Raw genomic sequence first — 22,960 nt, forward strand, 5'->3', positions numbered from 1 at the left:
CTCAAAAAAGGGTGTCCTGTGGTGGCGCAGGGGTTAAGCACAACCCATGTATGGAGGCCTTAGTCCTTGATGCAGCCATCGCAGGTTCGATTTGCGGCCTGGCGACCTTTGCTGCATATCTTTCCCCATCTCTCATTACCAACTTTCCTGTCAATTAACTATCAAATAAAGGCCACTAGAGCCAATAAAACCTTTAAAAAAAACTTATCAAAAAAACCCCACACTTTTAAACCTTGTAGAAAGTAGTAATACTTTCTACAATTAATACACTAGTAATACGGTATATTGTAGAAATGATAAAAATTTGGCCTATGAGGTCTGTAGCCTACTGGCTAACCAACAAAATGCTTGTTGATGACATAATCGGCTGGCATCAAAACAGAGCAAGCAGGAAGCAGCATGGCTGAGAGGCAAGAGAAGAGCTCGTTACAAAGGCAGGGGCAAAAATGTCAATTATCTAGACCTGGTTCGGGTTTAAATTAGGGCTATCAAAGTGTATGAATGTCAGGACTCTGGGTTTTTGGTTTCGCTTTTGCATCTTATCATTATGTTTTAGTTCACTTTAGGTTAGCCCTTCATGGTCATTTCAATTTTATTATTTGAGGTTATTATGTGTGATTGTCTTGTTGCTTTCCTTATTTTCAGCCCTTCATAGTGTTTCTTGTTACGTTTATTCTTTGATTACCTTAGGTTCTGTTATTAATGTATGTCTGAGTCCATGTCGAGCTTTCTTTAGTGACTATAGTTTATTTTTATTTAATCCTCCTAGATACTCATTATTTCTAACTTCTCCTTGTAATGTTTCTGGCTTTTCTAATCTGGTCATTTTAGGTTGAGTTCTTTTACGTCTGTTTTCCATGTCCATCTTTCTTTAGTGATTCTAGTTAGGTTATTTCTTTGTTTAGGTTTCTCTAGCTCTATGTTCCTTAGTTCTTGTTGTTAGATCAGCCTTGTTTTAGGTTCGGTTATGGATTCCCTCATGTCTTTCTCTCTTCTAGTTTATCAGGTTTTCATTACTCTTAATGTTCTGTACTAGAAGTATTTTCAGCTCTCTGTTTCCTCCCTTTTGTTTCCCCAGAAGATCTTCTTGGCTCCCCTGTGCCACCTTCTCCTGCCCCTCAGCCAGCTCCTGTCCCAACTACTCACACCTGTAATCACTCATCTCATCTAGTTAGGTCCATTGCTCCATTTACTACCTCCCAGTATTTAAGCTCCTCCATCTTAGTCACAACTCGCCAGTCAATCTGGTCACCCTGCCCACCACGTTGCTAGTCACTACCTTTGCTACCTTCGTATCTCCTGTTTCCTTGTGTTTTGGATTTCCTTGTTCCCCTGGATTTTGGATTTTTGTTAGTTAATTTTCTTCATTAAAAATATTCACATTATCTACGTCTACTGCCTGCTGCGGTTGGGTCCACTCCTACACACATCAGGACAATTAATAATCTAAGAAACACATCAATATTACGTAATGCAATACATATTACTTTAATCTGCATTAAGTGGAAAGATGAACAAGGAGTGTCAGGTTTGCCATGCTTGGTGGCAAGTTTTGCTTTAACACCACAATGAACGTTGGATAAAACCAAGACAGTGTGTCTTAATGCAACACTCAGAGCAGTCATCATCCAAAATCTAGAGCAATACTCTAATCTGACGGAGAAAGAAAAAACTAGTGTACACAATATTTACAGGTGCAAAGATAAAATTTAATGATTAATTGTACCTGATCCTCTGGGTTTCTGGTGGTTGGTAGAAAATGGGTCACTTCCTGCAAAGTGACTTGTTTGCTGCAGACAAAAATAAAACTAAGTCGTTAAGGAAGTATTTTTTAACACAAGTCATGGTTTTCTGTGTAGTACTTCTAACATTCCAAATACCTTGGAGGGTAAAGTGGCACTTTTACATAAAGGATCTGTTGTGGAAAAATGATCCATCTTTGTAGTCTTCTTAAAAAAATCTTCTGATGAAGCCTTGAATGGATCTGCTTCTTTAAATGGGTCTCCTTCAAAGGGATCTGAAGGCAAAATATTGTAACATTTAATTATGCATTATTCAGGCGTGACCAAAAAAGGTAAAGAACATCCCAATGCTGATGCCATGTCTATGCGGCCCAAAACTTAGTGCTCACAAAAAAACTATTTAGTGTTATTTCCATTGTCACCATAGCAGACAGGATATCCACAGTTAGTGAAATAAATGTCATTGTTAACACCATTTCTTCTAAGGTCAGCCACACACAGTTGATGTATTTAGGCACACTGTATCAACAACATGAACTGTGGCAAGATTGCACTAAGTTAACTATTCAACAAGAACATTTTCAATATCTGTTGTGCAGTCCTGCAGTTCGTTGTGCAGTGTGGTTTAGACAAAACCACACTGCAATACCTTGGTGTTCTAATCACCAAAGATGTAACCAATACAGCTAAGTGCAATTATGAGGATCTCCTGACTAAAATGAGAATAGACATACAGCAATTGACTGTCATCACTTTCGTGAGCTTAATACAAACAACTGATTCTGTGAAAATGAACTTATTACTAAGCTTTAAGTTCTTGTTCCAAGCTTTCTCTTTTTTTGTTTACAAAAAATGATTTCCAGATTGTTAGTCTCCTGTGAAGTTTAGTTAGGAAATCATCAATCGTGTTTGGATTCAGCTATGTCTATTCATAAAAGCTGATGAATTCAATCCACTGGGTAGATTAAAGGCATCTCTTTGAGGGTATTAAAGTCTGGATGACACTAAACTTTCTCCTTTTAAATTCCAACAAGACTGAACTTGTTTTTGGACCTGAACTTCTGAAAAAGAGCCTGCTTAATCAATCACTTAATCTGCGTGGCATAAGATTAGCCTCCAATAATAAAGACTGCAGGTTTCCTGGTGGTTACTAGAATTTCAGAGTTGGAGGCAGATCAACATCATTTAAAGGCAAGAAATTTTGGTTCAGATCTAATCAAGCATAATCCATGCCAAAGTTTTTTTCAGACGGACTGCACTGAAGTTATCTGACTTGAGTGCAGTCATTATTATTTTAGTTTCTAAAATAAAAGTTGTCCAAAAGTACCTGTCGATGTAGATGGTGCCTTTCCAAATGGGTCACTTTCAAATGGGTCACCTAAAATAGAAAAAACGTGCACAGTAAAAGAAAACAATAAGGCAGAGGGGAAGAATAAAATCTGTTAGCAACAAAAAAGGACAAAATTCTGTATGGAAATAAGAAAATTCAAGAAATGAGACGGTAAAAGAAATTAGTGCAGGGAAGCTGCCTTCTGTATAAGACAAGATAATACAAAGAGGGAGAAGGAAAAAGTGAAGGGTGCAACAACCTTTGAATGGGTCTGTTTTAAATGGGTCTTCAGAGTTGAAAAGGTCCGACTGAAGGTCTTGAGGCTGATTGTAGAACACTGATGGCTTAACTTTGAATATATCTTCCTGTGACATGAGAAAAGATTGTGTAAATGACCAGAGGCATAAACACCAAAGTTCTTTAACTTTACTAAACATGTGGTATGGCTGGCTTACAACGTGGTTACACCATCAGCTCTTGATTAAACTCATTTTATTTTTTTTTTCATTTATATCTGAGTGACAGATTTTTCAAGGAACAACGAATATGTTTTTTTGGCATGTTATATTCAAGCCAATAAGCAAGCCAATTAACTTCTATTAATATGATTTAGTGATATGTCAATTTATTTTGACCTTGTATCACAGCTTTTTCATGTTCTTTGAGTATGAAATGCTGAAAAATGTACTGAAATAATGACAAAGGCTAATAAAAAATAAATTCAATTAAAATGAATAAAAATGTAAAATTACATTTCATATAGTTTCATAATAAAAAAAATTAAGCCAGGTTTCTTTCTGCCTCAGTGGATTCCGTGAGTCTAAGTTGTTTGGATAATCCTGATAACTGGGTCCAGCTTGTGTTAATATCTACACATCTGAAATTAAAATTATCAAACAGTTTATCAATAAATCAATCTACAGAGCACCTAAAGTAACACTAGAAAAAAATGCTGCCAAGTTGGATCATAGATGGCAACAGCAGTGTCCAGGTATCAGTAGTGCATAGAAAACATGAGTATAGCTCAGATTTCAAGTGTATATTAGTTCCCATCCATTCCTTTGTGTATACATGACTTTAAAGTTTTAGTTAATTGTGACTATTTTACTTGTAAAACCTGGAAGTCACTAAAATATCAAACTAAACCTGAGCTACCCTAACATTTACCCTACCCAAACACATTTAAGTAACTTTGCTGGTGAAGAGGAAGACATATGTTCTAATCACAACTATAATACATATACTATTATCATTACATTTTCAGTTTCAGAAATTATATTATTCCATCAGAACTGTAACTTTCTCTTCTCTCTACAGAAAAGCACCTTAATTGATGGCAGAGTTTAAGTAACCCTGTGATGCTGTGGTTATGTTAGTGCAATTTTCTCCTGGTAGGAAGATTACAAAATTTGCTTCCCCCATCAATGTCCTAAAATAATTCAGAAATGGGCTTCACATTACTGCGAATTGTCATGTGATTCCTTTTAGTGTATATCTAATCTTTTCTAGTTTCAGTAAATACATCATGCCCGTTATTCATTTGGTAAAACTGGATGGGGATTGTGGCTTTCAAAAGAGTAAAATGGCTCTTCTCGTCATCAAGTGCTCACAGCTTATCACTTCACCCAGATCTGCCTCACATTGTCTTCTGATATCCTTGGGTAAATAGGGACTGGTATCATTTATTAGGTTGTACAAGGTGGAAGTAAATTGTTTATTCACAGATTGCAATGCAAAAGTATTAGACACTACCCAGATAGCACAGAATGATTGAAACAACATTGAATCAATGTCAGCCAGAAACATTGAATCAACGTTGAACGCTGACATTGAAACAACATTGAAAGTGGTCGGTGACTTGTATGTTGAATCAACGTTAGGGTTTCAACCATAACTGACATTATATCAATGTTGATTCAACCATCATCTGTATGTCAACTTGTATGCATATTTGTGTTGATTCTACATTGAATCAATGGTGATTCAACCTTCATCTGAACGTGGATCTGCATGCAGATTTGTGTTGATTCTACATTGAATCAATGTTGATTCAACACTCATTTGACTGTGGATCTGCATGCAGATTTGTGTTGTTTTTATATTGAATGAAAGCTAAGGATTTATGTACATTTTAGGTCTGATAGGTCTACATCATAACATGCCACTAAAAGTTTCTTCACTGGTGTTAAACACTATATTATTGGCAGATGATGGGTAAACTGTGTACAAAAGTTTAAAAATGACAACATGGGTTTGATTTAACATTTTATTTAAGAAAAGAGGGACAGATCTTTAAACATATTTGATTCCTTTTTGACTGTCAAAACAACAGTCTGTTGTCCACAGAAGAACAGAGTCCATGAGGTTCAGCTTTGTACTGTATGAAGTAGGGAAACAGTACAAGTTGTGGTAACCCCAGTTTGACTCTGGTTGGCGTCACTTTGATTCCTTGTGATGTCTTCCTCTCATTCTGGCGCATAATGAAGCCACTTCTTGACAGTTTTGCTGCAGTCCTCAAGAGTCAGCTTTCGGTCAAACTGCAGAGCAACGGCTGAAAAAAATAAAAGTGAGGAAGGTGCCGGTTAGAAATATGATAAACATTTGAAAAGTTCTGAAACACAATGAAAGATTAAACAGTGTACTGGTTACAGGTCTGAGAACAAATACAAACCATATAGTTCCCCATGTACACTCACTGTTAAACTAATATCTTAATCTCTCATTAATATTTATCTTAATGTTTACATATACAACTGCATTTACCCATCAAGCTGCAGTATAGTGTAGGATTTATGATATTGATATTAAATCAATATTTAAAATAAAGGGCTGTTTATCAGAAAACCTAACAATAAAACTCAGGAGGATCAGGTTTATTTAACACACCAGAGACAAATAAATAGAACAAAAGGTGATTTATAGTGTAGTTGGAAAAATTATAATTTTTACAGAATAAACTTCCATCAAATAGCTGGTTCAATCTTCCATCAACTACAAATATTTCCAAATAAGTTGATTAAATTCCTTAAAAAGTGTCTATATGCTAATAAAGATCCCACACAAGTAACAATAGTCCAGTTCAGTTTAACCAGTTACCAATCCAAGGATCAACAGACTGAATCAGTCATTAGCAGGTTTAGTTCAGTGTTTCACCTGCCTTACATGTTAAGTGTTTCCCTTCTGCCTCACCTGGATTGAATCTGTGGATGATTAACAACCTTCTGCACTTCTTGATGGCTGCAGACGGTCATGTAATCATCCAACTCAGCTGTTCTGGTACAGAGGTTCATTTAAGCACGACCCTAAGCACATCATAATAAAAAGTTAAAAACAAGTGATTACTATCACAACAATTTAAAGCCCACCTGGACCAGCCAGCCTTACACTTCATTGTCCACCACATGCTCTATAATAGGCCCCGCCCTATTTTAAAAACTCAAATCCCACAAAATCTCGCAGGATTTCATACTTAGGCCTGGAGTGGTGGGTAGGATGAAAATAATACAAAAGGAGACATGACCTCAATTATTAAAAATATCCGTTTTGCCCCAAAATAACCAGGATTACTATGGGCACAAAAGAATGCCCTTATTTTTCAATAAACACATTTAAGATCAAAGTAATATTGAAAAACTTACCATAAAAGTGCTCAGCGGAGAATTCAATTCAGAAGCTGGTTGCAAACAAGCCAGCAGCAAAGTGGCTGTTTGGTTGGGACAAACCACAAGTGTAAAATTGGGGAGGTGGACTGTACAACTCCTAGTACAGACTTGTAGATGTTTTTGTGTCAACACATTATGCACAGTCAGTAATAATATTTACAGACAAGTAAGAAAATGTACAGAAAGGAATCACAACCCACTGTTCTCAACATGTAGTGCTTAATTTGAAACATGATTAACCCCCACCTAGTAATAAAATGTTCTGACCCAGAGCTCAAGGAGGGGGAGGGAAGAAGGGATGAGAGGGGGTAAAGAGGAGAAGGTTGGGAGGAGCGGCTGGGTGGGGGAGGTTTGGGAGGGAGTAGAGGGGGATGAGGAGGTGATGAGGGCTGCAACAAACTGCCCAGATTGCACACAACGGCAAATCAACATTGAATTATAGTCAGAAGGGTTGATTTTTGGTTGAGGTCAACAACTGACGGTTGATCAACCATCAAACAACCATCCACCTCCAGCCAAGTAACCAATGTTGAAACTGTGTCATTGAGTCAATGTTGTTTTGTGGTTGAAATCTAATGAATGAAATGCTAATGTCTGATCAACGACTGATCAATGTTGAATCAATGTTGAATCAATGTCAGCTGTTTTGCCACACCCCTTCCCCTCCTCTCCTCCTCATCGGAGCTCTGGGTCAGAGCATTTTATTAGTGAGTGGGGGGTATTACATTCTAAATTAACCTCTGTAAAGGATAGTGGGTGAAGATTCATTTCTGTACATTTTCTTTCTTTTTCATAACAAAGTCCTACTGACCATTTGTGTGTGATATATTGACACAAAAACATCTACAACTTACTACAAGGAGTGGAGCGGTCCACCCCCACTATTTACATGAGTGGGATGTCCCAAACACACACAGCCACTTCTCTGTTGGCTTGTGGGCAAAAGATGTTAATTCAATGTTGAATTGCCATCATGTGCAATCTGGGCAGGTGCAGAGCTAAGGGGGGGGGCTTAAATATCTGATTATAGACTGAGAAAGTCTACCGCCTGTTGAGAAAGGTCTATTTAATGTTAAAGTTACTTTCCCTCAATGGAATATATACTAGTCAGTCCCAGTGACCGTTTCACTCTCGGTTTAGCCGATGTGTTTCCTGGGTAAAGATCAAACAAAAAACACAGACCAACCTCCCCGCCCCTCGCTCAACAGTTTCTGGTAGCGCAGGCGATAAACGTCAGGGGCCTGGTGATTCGTTAGGGGTCCGGTAATTAGCCCCGCCCCCCAGCCCAACGCTGACTTGTTCCGCTAGTGAATCTGGGTACAGAACGGAATCACAGCTCAGTGTTGTCAACACATAGTGCTTAAGTTAAAACGTGATTAACCCTCACCTAAAAGGGGTTGTGCTGTGGTGGCGCAGGGGTTAAGCACAAACCACAATCAAGGCCTCAGTCCTCAACACAGCTGTCGCAGGTTCAATTCCTGACCTTGGCAACCTTTGCTGCATTACCCACCTTCTCTCATTACCCACTTTCCTGTCAGTTAACTATCTTATTGGCCACTAGCCAAAACAATCTTTTAAAAAATAAAATGTGAAAAATGAAAAACCCTCACTTAAAATTAAAGTTTCACCCGATTGAGGGGTAGATGGGCCCAGGTGGGGAGAAAAGAGGTGTGTGTGTGTTTTTGGCAGGTGGAGGGAAGGGGGTTGGGCGTTTGAATGGCAGGCGGTGGTGAGGGGTGCAAAAAACACCTTACATTGATTGAACACTTTGATTAGTTAGTTTTTCCCCAAACCTTATCCTCAAGGCAAACTGACCTGCATGCTTTCAGTTCAGCAAAACCTTGTTAATCAAATGTTAATTAAAATCATGTGTGCTGAATTAGGGAAATGCCTAAAACTTGCAGGGCAGTGTGCCTGGTGCCGGTGCTGAAAAACACTGGATTCGATGTGGCATTTCAATCAATGAATGTTAATTGGCTAGAATTGAATGGTTGTTTGATGGTTGATCCAGCTTCTGTCGTTGACCTGAACCATACATGCAGCCTTTGTGATCATTATTCAACATTGAATTAACATTGTGTGCTATCTGGGTAGTTCTTCCCCAAACCTTGACATCAATCAAACTGACCTGCGTTTTTTCAGTTCAGCAAAACCCCATTAATCAGACATCAATTAATATCATGTGTGTTGAATTAGGGAAATGCCTAAAACTTGTAGGGGCTGGAGGACCAGTGCTGAAACACACTGGATTTGACGTTGACATTTCATTTATTTGATGTCAACCACAAAACATTGATTCAATGACACAGTTTCAACATTAGTTAATTGGCTAGAGTTGAATGGTTGTTTTATAGTTGATCCACCATCAGTTGTCGACCTCAACCAAACATGCAACCTTTGTGATGATAATTCAACATTGAATTAACATATTTTCCAACAAGCCAACAGCGAAGCAGCTGTGTGTTTGGGACATCCCACTCATGTAAACGGTGGGGGTGGACCGCTCCACTCCTTGTAGTAAGTTGTAGATGTTTTTGTGTCAATATATCACACACACAGTCAGTGAGAATTATTATGAACAAGTAAAAAAATGCACAGAAAGGAATCACCAACCACTATCCTCTACAGTGCTTAATTTAAATGTGATAACCCCCACTCAGTAATAAAATACTCTGACCCAGAGCGCTGATGAGGAGGAGAGGAGGGGAAGGGGTGAGGGAATACAGCTGACATTGATTCAATATTGATCAGATGTTGATCAGACATCAGCATTTCAGTCATTAGATTTCAACCACAAAACAACATTGATTCAATGACACAGTTTCAACATTGGTTACTTGGCTAGAGGTGGATGGTTGTTTGATGGTTGATCCACCATCATTTGTCGTCTTCAACCAAAAATTAACCATTAATCAGACTTCGGCATTTCAGTCATCAGATTTCAACCACCAAACAACGTTGATTCAATGTCACAGTTTCAACGGTTTGATTGGATGATTGTTTGATGGTTGATCCACCGTCATTTGTCGACTTCAACCAAAAATCAACGATTCTAACTATTTTTCAACGTTGATTTAACATCATATGCTATCTGGGTACTCAGTCATTTGGACAGTTTGGAAAGCAGTTAAATTTTTCTCAACAAAGTTTTTGATCTAAACTAATTTGACTTTAGTAGATCAAATGCTTCGCTCAATTTGAGAAAAGAGATAAACCAGCTTTCACAGAACAATGGTGAGAATTTTTGAATGAACACAATAGGACCCTCTTTTTTTTTTTTTTTTTTTACAAGCAAGAATCTTTGTAAGATGCCCTTAGCTTGACAAACTTGTCTTGGGAGCTCAATCCTGGGGAGCTTCTATCACTGTGTGGTGGAGAGCATTCTCTGTACCCGCATCACTGTGTTGCACGGCATCTACACTGCTGCTGAGTGGATGAGTCTGCAGAGGGTGGTTAAAGCTGTGGGGAGCAGCCTTCCCACTACTCCACATCATGAAGGACTCCACCCATCCTGCACACAGACTGTTTCAGTATCTCTCCTGACAGAAGCTGAGGAGCATCCAGAGCAAAACCACTAGGCTAAGAAACAGCTTCTACCCTGCAGCCATCAAACTGACGCACTTAACTCAGTTTTATTTCACTTTTTAACTTTATTCATTTACAGGTGCTGGTCATAAAATTTTAATATTGTGAAAAAGTTTATTTAAATCAGTAATTCCATTCAAAAAGTGAAATGTGTATATTATATTCATTCATTACATAGACTGATATATTTTAAATTATTATTTCTGATAGTATTCATTCATGACAGCTAATGAAAACTCCAAATTCAGTATCTCAGAAAATTTGAATATTGTGAAAAGGTTCAATATTGAAGATCCCTTTACATAAACAGCTTTATTGCTGTTCATTTTAAAATGCATGACAAACAGTTATATTTGGTACATTGTTCAATAAACAGTGGGTGAAAAAACAAACAGAATAGCAAAACCTCAAAATAACCTGACAACTATTCAACGCAACTGGTCATGCCTATTAAAGTGTCAATAAATCAGACATTATTTATTCTTTTGTCCTCCCCCTCTACCCCCACCCATCCACCTCAACCCTCCCACCCCCTACGTCTCTCACTTACAACATAGTACAGGTCCAATTAATATGACTACACAACCATAGTACTGCCAGCTTATGTTTGTTCTAATCCAAAAAAAAGAGTCATTCCGCATCCCGGTCAGTCACACCATAGATGATAACATTTCCATGAAGGGGCCCCATATGGCCCCAAATGCTGCTTGTTTTCCTCTCACATTATAAAGAATCTTTTCCGGTTTACAGTAAGACACCAACTCATCAATCCATTGTCTTATTGATGGCGATTTTTCAGATTTCCAATTTTTCAAAATACATTTTTTTTGCTGCTGTGCTTGCAAGAAGAATAAAGTATTTCTTAATAATTTATTCTAATAGTTGTTAAATCTCCTAAAATCCACATCTTGGGTTCTTGTTCAATCTGATGTCCTACAACTCTTGATGTGATCTCAATCATGTGTTTCAAAAAGTTTTCTATTATTGGACAATACCATGCAGAAGGTTCCCATCGGTCACCTTGCATCTCTGACATTTGGAAGAAATTTTGTTGTCCATCTTATTCAATCTATACGGAGTGTAATATGTCCTATGGAATATATTAAATTGAGTTTGTCTATGGTTTGTAGAAATCAACATGGTTTGTGACTGTTCTAATAGTCCACTCCAATCCTCTTCCTCATATACACATCCAATTTCCATTTCCCATTTTTGCTTTTTAGCCGCCTGATGTATTGGTAGTGTTCCATTAAGTATACCATATAGAGGACGTTAATCCTTTTGTTGAACTGTCTAGCTTGTGACATAAATATGATTCAAGGCAGGTTTCAAACGGGATTGCTGTAAATGTCTCACTAGACTTCTCTTTAATCCAGCCTCTGATCTGTAAGAATTTAAAAAATGTTATGATTCATGTCCTGTCCATGCTGTGTTAAGCACTCATTCAGTTCACCTGCCACACCTGATTGCTTACCTGTTCCACCTGGGCCTTGCCCTACTTAAACACCCCTCAGCCTCTGCTTCTTTGCCAGATTATCGACAGCCACGAGCCAGTAGAGATCCAGTGTTTCCTTCCAAGCCTTCAGTGTTTCTTCAACCCCTCCTTCTGACCACAGATTTACCCCTCCTGCCAAGCCCCTCACGGATCCCTTCTATTCTGGATTTCTGGACCCTGACCCAAGCTCTGCCTTTCGACCACCGATTACTGCCTGCCCCTCAAAGCTAAGTTTGCTCTCTCTGTCCTCCTGTGTATGACCTCAGCCTGATTATCGACAAAGTCCCTGGGTGTTGAATTTTGGATCTCCCCATGGAGATCTTCATTGCCTCCACAGAACCCTGTTCCATTGGTTTCCTGCATCTCCCTGTCATCAGACCCTCTGTTCCTCTGCTCTACAGGTCAGTTAAGCTGAACATTTCTAAGATACCCCTCCTTTATCCATGCATCACCAGTCTTCTCCCCTCTCTCCTCAGTGCTGTGTTTGATGACCTCTCCCTGAGCAGAAACCAGTATATGAAAAAATAAACTTTTTCCCTTTTTGTATACTCCTGTGTGTGGTTGAATTTCCGGGTCCCCTCTGAGTGTCCTGACAAAAGTTGTTTTTAGGAAGATCAAACTTCTTACTCAATTGTTGAAAGTTAGCTAGCGTATCATATACAGGTCAGTTACTACTTGAATTTTCCTATTTCTCCAACCCAGCAATGTTGAATCAGGAATATGATTTGAAAGATTAGGGTTGACCCAAAAGGGTGTTCTTCTAAGGAATTTAATATTTACATCTAAAAGTGAGTGAGATTTCTACCAGGCGGTGAATGTGTTCAAAATTATTGTTGTCAGTGTTGCCAGGCTTTTTCTATCGCCTATGAATGTAACATCCTTTAAGGGCACATGCTTCATCTCATGTTGCTCTATTGAGAGCCATCTGGCTTTGCTTTTTTTCTGCATGTAGCCAGATCCAAGTTGGTCTGTACTGAGAGGCAATGTAGTAATTACTAAAATTTGGAAGATTCAATCCACCCCTTGAATACTGAGCCTGTAGCGAGGTTATCTTAACCCTGGGGTTCTTCTTTTGCCATATGAAGGAATTCATAATTATGTTAAGCTCTATGGAAAAACTTTTTGGGAATAGTTATTGGAAGGCATTGAAACAGATGTATATATTTAGGCAAAGTATTAATTTTAATGGTATTGATTCTGCCTATGAGCGATAAAGGTAGATCCATCCATCTTTGAAAGTTAAGTTTAGTTTTTTCCATTAAATTTGTATACTTTTGTTTAAATATGTAATCCTCCGATTTACCCACTTGGATACCCAGGTATTTAAAGCCATTGTTACACCATTTTAATGGGTTAGTAAGAGTTCTAATATCATCCTGCACGTTTATGGGTAGAATCTTACTTTTAGTGTAATTTAATTTGTATCCTGAGGCTGCACTGTATGCTTTAAGACATTCTAAAAGAGGGGGGATTGAGCTGTATGGCTTGGTTATATATAACAAAAGGTCATCTGCGTATTATGAGAGTTTATATTCATTTGCACCAAATTTGATTCCAGTTAGAGGTGTTGGATCGGATAGCAGCAGCTAGAGGTTCAATTGCAAGTGCAAAGAGCAGTGGGGAGCTGGGACAGGCCTGCCTACAACCTCTAGATAAGGAAAAAGCAGTAGATAGAACATTATTGGTTAGTACATTAGCTTTTGGATTATTAAATAGTGTTTTAATATATTGAGTAAATTTCTTTCCAAAGCCCATAGCTTCTAAAGTTTGAAATAGAAAGTTTGGTTCAATCCTATCAAATGCTTTGTTGTTGGCGTCCATAGAGATTAACAGGAATTTGTTTTTTTTTAGCTGTGTTCATTATATGGATCAGCCGTCGTACATTATCTGCTCCATGTCTATTTTTAACAAATCCAGTTTGATCAGCATGTATCAATTTTGGTATTACATTCTCAAGTTTAAGAGCAATTAATTTAGATAGTATCTTATAATCAGCATTTAGGAGACTGAGGGGCCTATACGCGTCGCATTTCTTTTTATCCTTGTCTGGTTTTGGAAGTAGAATAATTGCTGCAGTTTCCAATGAGTGGTAATTTTGTATTTTCCAAAGCTTCTTTAACCATGTTTGTGAGAGGAGTCAGCAATTGTTTTGAAAAGGTTTTATAATATTCGACAGGAAATCCGTCTGGCCCAGGAGTCTTGTTGTTTTGTAAAGAATCAAAGCTTGAAATATTTCCGCTTCTGATATCTGCCTCAAGGGATTCTCTGTCATGTTCTTGTAACATGGGAAGTGTTATTCCTCCAATAAATCCTTCTACCGCATTATCCATATTATCTTGCTCTGATCTATATAATTTTTCATAAAATTGTTTGAATTCTGCATTAATTGAAGATCCCTTTACACAAAACGAAACAAAAAAACAAACAAAATAAAAGCATAAAACTGCAAATTGGTTCCCCATGCTTAATAAGAATAAGTAGTCCATAATTTATAAACTAGTAGTGGTTTCTCTGGATTCTTCTTCTGATAAAACTAGATGTTGGTTTTCCATGGTTGGTAAGATTAGCGAGATATAACTAGTCCTGTCGAGAAACAATAAATCAATTAATCACACAATAAATTAGAATGAGCTCAATAATAAAATGAGGGTAATAATATTGCTTTTTTTATTTTTGTCGTGTCTCTCTCTCTCTCTGTCTACCAAAGAGACTGGATGACAAAAAACTTAACTCTGGTGCCTCAAGTTACTCCTCCCCCCTCGTTTCCTTGGTAACACACAGGAAGTTAAAAGCCTGTTTTCCTCCACTCGGGCTGAACCCAAAACACAGGACAGATAGCAAAAACATCAGTCAACTTTCTACACAAGAAAGTTGAACAATTTTCAACTTTCTTGTGTAGTATCACTAGCCCGCTTGTCCACATCTGTGTGTGCCAGCTAAAAATTTCACATGAAAGAATTACACTGTTCGTTCGTCAGGATAAGAGCAAACGACTGTCACCTCACCGTGCAAACTCTACAGAAATTAATGGAAAAAGAGTGGTGCTGTCTCCTGTCACTGTATGACCATTACCTCAGTTACCTGCGGCCTCATGCATAAAGCGGCGTACGCACAAAGAACATGCAGCCATATTTTACGCACAAGTCGGCATGTATAAAAATGAACTTTCCGTCAAAGTTTGTGTAAATATACGCACACTTTTTCCCTGGCGTGAAAATATGCGGCAGCCACACAAACTTTTTCTGTGGACAATAAACTGCAAAGCATCAACACTCAACTAAATACACTGAAGTCTGACTACATTCATTGACCAAGAAGCATCAAACCCAATGCTTTTTTCATGATTTTAATATTTTATTGTTTAAATGTAAACGATGAAACTGAACTGCATTTGTTTTTAGACTGTAAGCTAACACGCATACAAAATAAAAATAGAAGGATGTGCAGTGGCAGCTACTGGTATGTGAGACATGGGCAACCACCCTGGGCACCATCTTGTGGGGAGGCTCCTTCCTGGGGGCATCAACTGTAGGATCTGAATGTGAACAGTGCCTAATGCAATCGCCCCTTTCCTCCTAACTCCCTTCCCAATTTTTTATATTTAAGAGGTCCTCCAGTTCCAGTGCTAAATCTTCTTTCTGAATTAATGTATTGATCCTTGAGAGGGTGTATTTGCATTGTTAGGTGATAATTTTAATGCAATTGGTTAACAATGATCTCAAAATGATCACAATAATCACAATAATTTCTGGGACAATTAGTTGCCCAGCAAAATTTGTCATCATGACAGACCTATGTATAACTAATTGGGGTTTCCAGTTATTCTGGGTAAAAGTGTAAAACTAGATATTGGTTCCCCATGTTTAATAAGAAAAAGTAGTTCAAAATGTATAAACTAGTAGGGGTTTCTCTGGATTTTTGTTCAATATCTGAAAACTAGATGTTGGTTCTCCATGTTTGATTGTTATTCAGGATTGTTAAGTAGATGGTACTTTCTAGGTTTCTTCTAGTTTTGTAAACTAACAGGAGTTTCTCTAGGTCTTGCTCCGATATTACAAGTATAAAGCTAAATTGGTGTAATAAGTACTCCAGTGTTTATGTAATTTAGCTACAATATTTATGTTGATATGAGATAATGAGCACTCCACAATCTCTAAAAGTAATGAACTAAAAGTAATAAACTAAGAGCTCTGTGTCCAAGCACATTCAGAGAGAAAGGTGAAGGGAAAGAAAAGGTATGGTAGAAAAAAATGGACAAGCAATCAGGGTAACTGCATAGTAGCCTCACAGGTACATCCACTAAAATTAAAAAATGCTTTACAATGTCTTAAGTGATGAATTCCAGCTTGATTATCATGGTTGCATGCTGGTCTTGAGCCTTAACTTGCTATGCTTGTGATGTTCACATGGTGCTCTGTTTCTTCTGCTTCGAGTAGGTACCGGCAACCAATTTTTTTTCTTTATCTTTTTTGTACTCTGAATGTATTTTTCTATTAAGTGCATTATCAGAAAAGAGCAGAAAAAAATTCAGCCCATTATCTCTAACGGTTTCCGAGATTTTGGGGGGTAGGTGTACCTTGCCACAAACGCACATTTGAGTAGAAAAAGATGGGGTTTTTGAAAGCCGATTACTTAAAAAATAAATAAATTTGACACTTATTTGTAATGACATCCTTTAAATATAAATAAATCATATTGAAAAACATGAATATGTACAGTATAAATAGTTTACTTTTAAAATGAAGGTTCTTTAAAATATGTAATTCTTAAAAATAAAACAAATTTTAATATTTACACTGACAGCAGAGATGGCATATTTGGGATGCTATTTTAAAAAATATATGTTGAAACCAAGCCCCAAAAACTATTTTGTCCGTCCTGCTATGTGGTCTTAACAGGCTCAATTTTTTGTAGGGGTCTGGGACTGTTCAATAAAGATTTATTAGGCCGCAAAACTGCTTCCAAAGCTAATTTGACCGATGGGGGAAAAAAAATTCAAAAATTGACAAAATTAAGTATTTTTTGACCACTCCCCAAACTTGTATTTTTCATCAGGTTTCAATAAAACTTCTCTACTACAGATAAATTAGGCTGCTGAATAACATAAAGGCATCCATTTTTGGCCATCTTTAATAGTTTCCTTGATATTGCTGGTAGGAAATAGGGATTTTTTGTTTGTTTTTAAAAAAAATCTAATTTTAGAGAATTTTTGACTTGCACCACAATGTTTATTTTTTAATGCATTTCATTGAAACTTCCTTCCTAGATGTCAATTAGGCTGCAGCATCAGATAAAAACATTTATTTATGGCTATCTTTAGTAGTTTTTTTCTATATTGTTGGCAGAAAATAGAGATTGTTTCTTTATGGAAAATTCCCTACTATCGACCATCTGAAAAAGTGCCAAAGAAAGTACAGTTTATTATAAAAAATGTCTAGAATGTATCATTTTAGTATAGATACAGTCACTTCATCATGCCGCCACCCACATAATGATGCCCTGGGCGGTTGCCTATGCCTCCCATATCAGAAACCGCCACTGAGCACGTCTGTTAACGCGCTTCATGTCCTTGTTGCACAAATCGCACAAAACTCACCAGCACAAACCCAAATCATACAAATACAGATCATCATGCATAATTCCTGTGGCTCATAAAAACAGTGGATCTAATCCGCTTTATTATTATTATTATTAAATAATAAGGACAACGCATACCTGTGGAAGAGGGGGAGGGGAAGGAGGCGTGGGGCGTCACGCACATTGATTCTGCAAGTGTGGTTCCAGTATTATATTAAAGCTAACAAATTGATCTTTATTTTTATACCCATTTTGTCGGGTTTATTTTTTATAATTCGTTCGCTATTTGACAAAGTTTTGATACTTTAATGATTTACAAAAAAACTAAAAAAATAACCCTTGACAAACCGGGTATGTATAGAAAGCCAATAGTTTAAGGATTAATATGATATCACTGTTGGATCATTTGGTCATGTGTTCGTGACGCCCGAACCGATTTTCTTGGACAATGTTTCAGCGCCTTTCAGGAGGGGCGTTCGAATTAGCATAAATAATGCGGCTTTTCAAAAAATTTATGAAAATTACTGGGAAATTTAAAGTGTTTTATTTACTTAAACATACATAAAACTGGTATCGTTGGAAAGGAAAATCAATGAACTTTAACACAGCAGTGTTGCTTTTGGAAAAAAAATATTCTGAAAAGGACTTTTGATGGTGGGAAATTAGGGCATTTTCTGTGATCAGCATGCGTTCTCTCCCATTCCTGAGTGGAAAGAGCATCGCTGCCGGTACCTACTTCGAGCCAAACAATGTCATGTCCCTCATTTCCATTATTCCTTGCACCTCCCTGACTGTTTCCCTTCGTAAGGTAATTTTATTTATATAGCACGTTTTCAGCAACAAGGCAATTCAAAGTGCTTTACATGAGCTAAAAGGAAATACAAACAAAATAACAAACGAAAGGAAAGAAAACTAATCTAATGTTGTTCTAAAGTATGTAAACTAAGTGCTCCTGTTCAGGGTTGCTAAGTATCTAATTCCATTTCTAAATAGTGAGTACTCTACACTTTCTGATAAAATAAGCAAAAGAATGACTGATCTAATTCCTTTTCTGGGTTAAAAGTAATAGAAACTAAGCAGTGACTGTTCCTGTTAAGAATTTCTGGATTCCAAGTTCGTAGTTATTCTAATTCTAATTCTGATTCCATTTCTGTACTGTATAACACTGATCTAAATAGTGCGTACTCCACAATTTCTGATAATACTAATAAACTAAAATAATTCTTTTCTGGGTTAAATAGGGAGTACTCCACTGTTTCTAACAAAAAAGAGGAAAGGACACATTAGGGCAAATGGCAACATTCAGACAAAACAATGGGCAAAACAAGGCGGTGACGTCAAGGGGCCATGAAGAAACGTTACTGAGCCTCCTGGCAGAGTCCGATAGAGGTGTTATCAAGGCATGATGTCCTTAGGAGCGTTCAGCTTCGCAACTTCATGGATACAGGAGGGGGTGAGGTGGGAAGAGTGTTGTTTACATATCTTCAATGAGATTGGAAATATGCAGCCCTTCCAAGGCCACATAGGGAAAGCCAATTCAGATACAGAATGTCTTAGGTCGGGAAGATTATAAATTTCAATCTTCCCTAAAGTTTCTCCGATACATCTCAGTTCCCAATCATCCAAATTAGTTTGGTCGTTCCATTGAACCGACCTAGCAACTTCTCCAAGATTGATTCCAACTCGTTAGTAAGTTTTAGAGTCTTCGTGTCCCCAACAGTCCAAGTGTTCGCTAGTTGGGCCAAGTCTGTCACAAATTTTTGATAATCCAGGAATCCACAAGCTCCAAACAGCAGAAATCCTCTTATCATGAATAAATCCAGGGTGAATCCCGCCAGGTGTGTCCCCGCAAGACAAGAGGGCTCTCCTGTGCCCAGTCTTCTCACTGAGAAAATTTGATCAATTGCATTGAGACACCGGTTGACCAGATCCACAATTTGTAGATTTGGATGATATGCAAAGAAAGGCTCCAAAAATATAGAAAAAGACGGGACAAAAACACAGCAAGCAGGGCAGACAAGGGCAGGGAGGGAGCAGAGGAAAAAGGTGTCCGCCTTCGAGAGCAAGAGGGAGAGTAAGCCTCTGTCAATCACACTCACGCTGCCAGATTATCAAACGCTTTCAACAAGTAGTTTTCCAGCACTCTCATCTCGTCCTCATTGTTGTGACCTCACTCTTGTTCCCTGGTTTTGCCCTTTTGTCTTGCCCTTGTCAGACTGTTGCTGGTTGTCCATCTGCATCCTGACCCACGCCTTTTTTTCAGATTCCCCACTCACTCCTACAGGCACGGATACTCTGCTCTCTGCCTCTTCGTGTATGACCACAGCCCATCTAACCAAGGTTTTTGCTGAACATGGAAGGGGACTGTGTCTGTCTTCACGGACCGAAATGGAGCTGGTGCATCTGCACTTCTCCTCCCCAGGCACTCCTTCCAGAACCCTCCATCAGTGCAACATTTGCTCCCTTCTTCGTCCCTCGGCCGATCGTTTCAGTACTTGACCGGTAGACCAGGTTAGTGAATTGTCCACACACACTAGCAGTTTCCTTCTGAAATATTTCTCAAGTCACCAATCTCTCCTCACTGCCCTTCCCCCACCCCTGCAGTGCTGCAGTTGACGATCCAGTGTGCCCAGTCTGTGCTATCTTTTAATAAACATCTGAGTTTTCTGCTCACTCCAGTGTTGTGGCTGATTTTCCGGGTCCCTCTAGTGCAGAGGTGGGCATCTCCAGGCCTGGAGGGCTGGTCTCCTGCAACTTTTAGATGCGTCTCTACTTCAACACACCTGAGTCAAATAATGAGGTCGTTAGCAGGACTCTGAAGAACTTGACTGCACTGAGGAGGTGATTCAGCTGGTGGATTCAAGTGTGTTGGAATAGGGACACATCTAAGAGTTGCAGGATACCGGCCCTCAAGGACCAGGATTGCCCACCCCTGCTCTAGTGAGTCCTTACACCACTGCTTTAAATGACACTTTGTGCTCCATTTTCCCCCTCCCTTGTCCGGGCAAAAAGGAGAAGTGTCTTCGCCTCCCTGCTTTCTGTGATGTGAAAGGAGTTTCTCTTCAGGGGAGGGCCTGTCTTTGTAGTAGCCTTCAATGTTGCATATCCTGATATTGAATCCATCAGCATTAGAAGGTACTTTTCCCTAAATTTTCCTCACCTACATACTGTGTAGCTATGAGGGTGGTGACTATGGCCTGCCAGGTCAATCACCGGTAACCTTACTCCATTTCAGATTACCTAAACCAAGAAAGTCTTTTCTGCCATTCACTTCTTCAGTAAACAGTCTCTTAACAGGAGTCACTGGTAATCATACTCTTTCAGATTACCTACACTAGTGAACCCTTCTCTGCCGTTCACTACTTGACTAGACAATCTATTTTTAGATCATGACCACCCAGGGATTTTTTCAGGTGCCACATGTCGCACGCCCCACCTCACCTGTTCGGGTGCCACAATGTCATTGTCGTAGGTATCCTCTTGCCTCTAATGAGAGGAGAGTTAATACCTCATCCAGCTCCAGCCCACTACAGAGTTCATGAAGAAACTTTTAGCTGGATTTAGATGAGGAGATTCACTTGGGATTAACAACCTTTATCCGAGTGACACAACTCGCTTCATTCCACAGGCTAATTTAAGTGGCCAGAGTGAAATTAGCTCCTACGGACCACACTTGTTCACGGTCGCTGTCCTCTTTTTCACCAAAGATTCTTGGAATTTGCCCAGGTTAAAATTCAGTGACTTGGGTTACGAGTCACAGAGGTGTTATTTTAACTACATTATTAATTGGCTACGGCAACATATAAAAACCAGAATCGAGCATCATAGTCATTTTACAACCATATTTGAGGCGACACATTAATTGAGGGTAGACCTAGCTGGGTACCTACCCTGGTCACCAGTCCATCAGAGGGAATCACAGAACGAAAAGACAATCATGCACACACACTCACACCATTCACACCTAAATTTAGTGAGATCAATCAACCTGGCAATCATGTTTTGGACTGAGGGAGGAAGCCAGAGCCGGAGTACCCGGAGAGAACCCATGTAGACACATGGAAAACATGCAAACTCCATGCAGAAAGACTCTAGGCTGGGATTCAAACCCAGGACCTTCTTGCTGCAAGGCAACTATGCTACCAACTGCTTTCCTGTGCAGACCTATTTAGTTATATTTATTTATTAGGCTTCTTAAAGTGGGACCTGAGTCCAAATTTCATACCACTAACAAGCAAAAGTGAGCTGGTATGACAATAAAAAAAGCCTTCAATCCTGGAATACAACAGTGTATTTTTAAATGCCAATGATAGACAAGCCATGGAACAAAACTATACCAGTGTATTTATGTCATCCATTTCACAATATTACATTAAGAAAGACCCTAAGTTCCTGCAAGTCTTGAAAAAATATTTTAACAATTTTCAACAGCCATATTTCTGTCAGTGCACATAAATATGGATGAATGAAAACCTTTCTGCAACATTTAAAAACACATTATGAGTTAAAGACCTGATGAAAAGGAATGAGAGAATAAGGAATCCTAGTCGGAAATTATTACATCCTAAATTTTTGTAATACATAATTTTATTAAAATAGGAACATGTGATCTATAATGGAATGTATACATTTCCTGACCTGTCTTCCCTTCCCTGCAGCTGAAAAGCCTCCGCTCTCTTTGTCATTGAAGCTTTCGCTCATGTCGGCCAGGTTTGTCATACTGCCTCCATTGGTACCATTTAAGGTGCTGCTGAACCGCTCTATTCCTTTAGACATCTCCTGCTGACAGTCCTGAATCTGGGATAACTTCCCGCGAGCCTGGAGAATACAAAAACACATATTCATACAAAACCTTCCATCTTTTTCACACCCATGTTTTCTGAACGGCTTTTTTTGTGCAGCCAAGAAGAGTAAATGTTTTCAGGTGTTCATGCATCCATAAATTACTAAATGTGAAAATTTAAGTAGCTCAAGAAAAATACAAAAGAATAAGTATAGCATGTCTTTTTAATCATCATCTTCTTAATTTTTTTATAACCAAAACAATAAAACTCATCTATGCAGTAAAATTATTTTTATCACCCAGGAATGCATTATGTTCAGTTTTTTTTTTTTTTTTTTTTTTTCCATTTTTGGGACCTTTAGTTACTAAAAATTGTAATAGAGCTATGGTTGCTGTTACAATTCAGGCTTTAGTGGAGGCCTCTGAAGGTCTGGACTCGGGAACCCTTATTGAAGCCAGAGAGGTGGATCTGTTCATTTCACTGCGCTTCTGATTGATTGCTCAGTAAATCAACTCATAAAACCATGTCAAGGTTGTAACTTTCAGTTTAATGGGCAGCTTCTGTTTAAAAAAGAAGCAATAAGAAATTTGTAAAATAATTAAATAAACAAGGTCTTGTGTGGAGGTCTTCTTCACTGTTTTGTGTTGTTTTTAATGACCAAAAGAATAGGTCTTGTTCCTACTTTTGTCACTCAAGCCTGACAAAAAAGTCAACAAACACAGTTTTCCAACACATTGTATGTATTTATAATTTTTCATTGCTAATATAATAGGAGGGAAGCTGGC

General features: G+C 38.4%; 1 protein-coding gene and 1 long non-coding RNA gene across 3 annotated transcripts in view; both read right to left on the reverse strand.

Annotated features, from left to right (window-relative positions):
* The window catches only part of LOC106909087 (epidermal growth factor receptor substrate 15-like 1), a 161,602-nt gene that overhangs the window by 36,313 nt on the left and 102,329 nt on the right, over positions 1 to 22,960 (reverse strand). For both annotated transcript variants that reach the window (XM_088005198.1, XM_088005197.1), the window contains exons 17-21: positions 22,030 to 22,209; positions 3,332 to 3,437; positions 3,070 to 3,120; positions 1,881 to 2,017; positions 1,727 to 1,790 (exon numbers count right to left, since the gene is read on the reverse strand). In XM_088005198.1, the coding sequence (XP_087861324.1) occupies positions 1,727 to 1,790; positions 1,881 to 2,017; positions 3,070 to 3,120; positions 3,332 to 3,437; positions 22,030 to 22,209 (538 nt within the window). The remainder of the gene's footprint in view (positions 1 to 1,726; positions 1,791 to 1,880; positions 2,018 to 3,069; positions 3,121 to 3,331; positions 3,438 to 22,029; positions 22,210 to 22,960) is intronic.
* On the reverse strand, positions 5,325 to 7,282 carry LOC148160039 (uncharacterized). The gene is made up of 3 exons (XR_015762735.1): positions 6,711 to 7,282; positions 6,262 to 6,374; positions 5,325 to 5,623 (listed from the first exon to the last, which is right to left on the reverse strand). It is a non-coding gene; the product is annotated as an uncharacterized LOC148160039 (long non-coding RNA).

This window comes from Poecilia mexicana, unplaced genomic scaffold (assembly GCF_051168715.1).
Source record: "Poecilia mexicana isolate PSO_F unplaced genomic scaffold, ASM5116871v1 scaffold_4, whole genome shotgun sequence".
Lineage (NCBI taxonomy): Eukaryota > Metazoa > Chordata > Actinopteri > Cyprinodontiformes > Poeciliidae > Poecilia > Poecilia mexicana.